At 42.8% G+C, this 4,884-nt stretch overlaps 1 protein-coding gene across 2 annotated transcripts in view; it reads left to right on the top strand.

Moving 5' to 3' along the window:
• The window catches only part of APP (amyloid beta precursor protein), a 194,194-nt gene that overhangs the window by 121,826 nt on the left and 67,484 nt on the right, over window positions 1-4,884 (top strand). For both annotated transcript variants that reach the window (XM_019473070.1, XM_009282925.2), the window contains one exon: window positions 4,058-4,132. In XM_019473070.1, coding sequence (XP_019328615.1) covers window positions 4,058-4,132 — 75 coding nt within the window. The remainder of the gene's footprint in view (window positions 1-4,057; window positions 4,133-4,884) is intronic.

Genomic DNA, 4,884 nt, shown 5'->3' with positions numbered 1-4,884 from the left:
GGGGTCTCACCAGAGTAGAGGGGCAGAATCCCCTCCCTCGACCTGCTGGCCACGCTTCTTTTGATGCAGCCCGGGATATTGTTGGCTTTCTGGGCTGTGAGCGCACCTTGCCAGCTCATACTCAGTTTTTCATCCACCAGTACCCCCAAGTCCTTCTTGGCAGGGCTGCTCTCAATCCACTCATTGCCCAGGCTGTATCGATGTTTGGGATTGCCCCAAACGAGGTGCAGGAGCTTACACTTGGCCTTGTTGAACTTCATGAGGTTCGCACGGGCCCACCTCTCAAGCCTGTCAAGGTCCCTCTGAATGGCATCCCTTCCCTCTAGAGTATCAACCACATCACTTAGCTTGGTGTCATCTGCAAACTTGCTGAGGGTGCACTCAATCCCACTGCCCATGTCCCTGACAAAGATGGTCCCTATATTCCCTAGATCCCACCATCTCTATTATTGTGTGTAGGAGGGCTCTCCTTCCTTAAAACTGACTGTCAGCTTAATAGGAGTACCCCCCTCAGTTACACTCAGGGCTCTTTGGAGAGGTTTGATGATGTTATTACCAGAAAAAGGGTCAAGATTCAAGCGTGGAACAAAAGCCCTTGACAAAGGTAGGCATCTTACTGGCATGACTTGGATCTTCTAACAAAGCAAACCTCAGGCAAGCACCTCTGCTGGTCTGATTGCTGTAATCCAAATATTTGTCATAAATTCTTCTCTTGCAGATATGCTTCTGTGCCTCAGTGTAAAAAATGGGAGTAAATTCTGCTGTTTTCAATATAATGAGATTTTTGTGCTTAGTATCTCTCTTAGTAATGAATGACGCTTTCCGTACTTCTTCTTCCCTCTTGCTGTCCCCTACAGCCCAATTTCAAAAGGAGTCTGCCAGGCACTAAGTCCTGAGTTCTGAAGAAGTTTGACTTTGAAATGGCTTGCTTCTTAAATCTCAACCAGAAGTTGTCATTTTCCCTGCACAAAGCCACCAAGCCTTGAAGAGCCATAAATCTGTGTGGCTTTGATAGGTCTGTGCTGTCAAAGAAGGAGAATGGGTTTATAAGTGCATAGAGGCCAAGCTCAGCCTTTTTCTGCACATGCTTATCTGGGGAATTTTTTTTTCCGTTCTTGCTCTTTGGTTTCCTACAGTGCTATGGCATATTTTAGTCACTCATGATTCTCTAAAGCAATGACATTCGGTGAGACAGAAGTTTTCTCTGGGTGGTAGCATGACTGCCCGTAGATAGCTGTAGGGCAGTTGTATGTTCAGTTAGTTAACATACACACAGAGATGCTTTCAACCATTGAAGTCTTCTCAATTGCAAAAATCAGCACTCAAAGCCCAGCTTCTGCAATCTTTACATTGAATATTGTTTCTGCAAACAGCTATGTCATTCCGTATTTTTTCACAAGCCATTCGCTCTCGTTGCTCCAGAGCTGAACCTCTGAAGCCTGTAATTTATATCCCTCCCAACTCTCTGGGTAGGCTGTCAGTTTATCATCCTGCCTTCCATGCCTTAAAAGGTTTAGAGAAATAAAACAGGCAGAGAGACCTGGTCTAGCCAAAGGTCTCCTTATCACATTACCCACAATACATGTTTTCATCGTGTGGATTAGCAGAGGGTTAGTTTGGGGGATAAAGAGGGCAAGGGAACAGTTGTTCTGAAAACCCATGAACTGCTTACTCAGAGTGAAAAAGAGTATTAAGCAGATGTCAGAGATGCGATTTGAAGACATAAAAGGAGAGGAGGGAGAAGAAAATCATAAAGTTGCTAACCTAGGCCAATGCTCAAATTTGAGCACATCATTGTAGTTTATGACTTGAATTAATGCCGTAATTTCTGGGTTTTCTGTAACGTTCACATCCAGGCACCAGTGACGTTTCAGGTCTCTAGAAAGGTGCTGCCTGTATACCCGAATTGAGTTTCCTTGGCCACCACAATCATATGGCCTAAGCATACAATTAAGAGATGAATACCTAATGTGTCCTTAATACACAGCAGCACTCTGAGCATTAATAAGTTTTTTTCCAGAACACATCACAGTGCTCTGAATTGTGGTGTCGGTTCATGTCCTCTACTCCTGCTTTATCAGAGAAGCGGTGAAATCTCCTCTGCCAAAGTACTGGGAAAGTAACTGGCGGTGGGGTGACCTGTAACTTCAGTGCACCGTGCATCATGTTCTGTGTCGTCAGCTGCTTACTACAACCCCTTGCAAATGAATTTTAATGTCTCCTTGTAAATTTTGGTTTCCTACCTTCCTAGAGCTTGGCTGCAATTTGCACATGAATGTGTATTTGTCTGAGAAGATAATGTAAATTGAAGAGGTACTTTTAGGCTGCCAGTTTATGTAGGTTGTAGTACAATTCTTGGGACTTAAGTTTCAGTGGAGTGAAGTGAAGACTGTGATTTCTAAGTACTTGACTTCAGGTCTTTGTGCTTACAGCTGCTGACTAACCATGCCCCTGCTGAAGCCCAGAAGTAGGCAAAACAATTTCCCACTTGAAAGTTTTCAGCATCACGTTAGCTTCCCAAAATATATCTCTCCACTCTCTTGGACTGTTACTGAGGCCAGAATCTCTTACAGATAATTTCACTGAGAGTGAGTTGATCTATTTGTTTTTGCTATGACTGATTTATTGCTGTCTTGAAATACATTCCCAGACTTTGGGTCAAAAGGAAGATGAAAACTTCACAACAAAATCCCATACCTGAGTTAGTCTTGAGTGCAGGTGTCTGCATGCTGGTTAACTGTTAGGGTCTACAACCCTATATAGGACTGAGAAGGGATTACATTTCAAGGACTGGGACTTGTAAAAGTCTCCTTTGAGCCCAGGTTTGTTTCTTGGTTGTTGTTTTTTAAAAGGCATAGGCTCAACCAGATACCCTGAGGCACCACCAGTGCTCTCCAGTCTGTCCGTCAAGCAGCCTGATTAGCAATGTCCAGCATGTGGGAAAACTGGGGAGCCTGAGACAGGAGCTGAGTGGTGGAGACTCAACTTGCAGACGTGAGACACAGCAGGTCTAATTTGTCCTGCCTTTGGTATTGGTCTTGGTAAAATTTCAGTCGTGCATGCGGACTCTGAGCTTTTCTGAAATCCCCTTTAGAAAGGGTATGTTTGACTATTTCTATTAAATGGTATGAAAGTGTGAAGAGTGGTTTTTTTGGTGAGAAAGGAAGGAAAGGAAATGACATTTTGAGTAATTGCTTTTAGGCTTCTTCTGTCTTCTTCTGACATTGTGCTAAGCCTGCAGATAAGCAAGTCGCTTATTTGTGTACACTGCATTTGGTGAGAGCAATTGTTCCTGCATAAAATGTGTTGTCTGAGAAGATTGCTGTCTAGGTATGAAATGAGCAAAGTCCCTAAGTAAGACCACGAGAAGGTTTCATATGTCACAGGCAGCAAGTTGAGAGTAACTCATTCCCTGACTGTTGAAATACTGCCATGTGTTACAGGAGGTGGCCTCTCATCTTACTGAAAGGAATGGTACTGAAAGTTCTCCTACATCATTTTTCTGTCAGTGTTGTGCTTGAGATATAAATATATTCAGTTCTTGAAGTGTTGGACACCTATTTCTGGACAGACTAGCACAAATTGCATGTAATTCTTATCTGTCCTACTCAAAGGCCAGCGATGCAGTCTGGATAAATCTAAAAATTTTTGTGGTACCAAAAAAGGTGTCAATTAGAACGAGTTGAAATTCACTCATTTTGACCAAGGACGTACAATAGATGGAAGCTGTTTCCTTTCTGTCTGAGATGAAAAGGGGTTGGTGTGTTCACCCATAGAGACCTCCACTTCCCTTGCTTGAGGGCTGGTTAATGGCTGTGTTGCTTCACAACGGAGTTGAGAGAGCTTGGCACGATGTTCAGACGCAAATGTACTATCTTTGTTTAATTTAATAACAGGATCCTACCTTTGTTAAATGTTGTAACTGCTTTTTTAATAGAGATAAAAAGAGGAGAGGAATATAAAAAGATGACTGTTGGAGCTGCAGTGCTTGGCTGTTGCAAAGCCCTGAGACAAGAGACGAAAATATGAAAGTCACGCTTCTTGTTTTGTTCGTTAGGTCATGAGAGAGTGGGAAGAGGCAGAACGCCAAGCAAAGAACTTGCCAAAGGCTGACAAGAAAGCTGTTATCCAGGTAAAGGAAAACGCAACCACAACTTTACCCACTGGGACCACAGTTAAAATACAAAGGGTGCTGGATGTGATATAATTTTAAAACCTACTTCTATGGGGATTTAATGTTATTCCCTGCTCTTGCTGTTGCTATTTTTGTTTCCAGCTGTTAGGGGCTGCTGGGTGTCTCTGTATTTTGCAGCCAGTCCCTGGAACAGCAGCACAGGACATCGCTCGTGACTGCGTGGAGGGATAGAATTTCGCTTGAATTGATTTGCTTTCAGTGAGAACTGAAAGCTCTGTTCCCACAGGCCCCTTTCAAAATATAGGCCGTAATAAACTAATATAAGCTGCAGGACTTAAACTCAAAGCGGAGATGGAAAACGTGATTTAAAGAAGAAATCGCCATCAGTTTTATCTGAAAAAAACCCTCAGCCGAAAATTATTTTATGCAAAATTATACTATAATTCAAAAATTCTGACAAGCCAGACACTCCTTGAATCCCTCTGTGGCTGTCAGGTATTATTCAGTACTGCTAGAATGATTTCAATGCAAAACTATAAAAAGGTAATGTTCAGAACCAGATTGCATCGCACATTAGATCCCACAGCTTTGCTCTCTGCATTTTACCCAGTCAATCTTTTCCTTTATTGGAATAAGTTTGGGCTCAATTTTTCTTCGTGGTGGCCAGTTTATAAGAAATTATAGTGACACTGTTCAAGTTGGAATTTCCCCTTCCCCCCCCCCCACTTGGGTTTTGCTCTTAACGCAAT

This window comes from Aptenodytes forsteri, unplaced genomic scaffold (genome assembly GCF_000699145.1).
Source record: "Aptenodytes forsteri isolate BGI_AS27 unplaced genomic scaffold, ASM69914v1 Scaffold2, whole genome shotgun sequence".
NCBI lineage: Eukaryota > Metazoa > Chordata > Aves > Sphenisciformes > Spheniscidae > Aptenodytes > Aptenodytes forsteri.
This window is presented reverse-complemented; position numbering and strand designations above follow the sequence as displayed.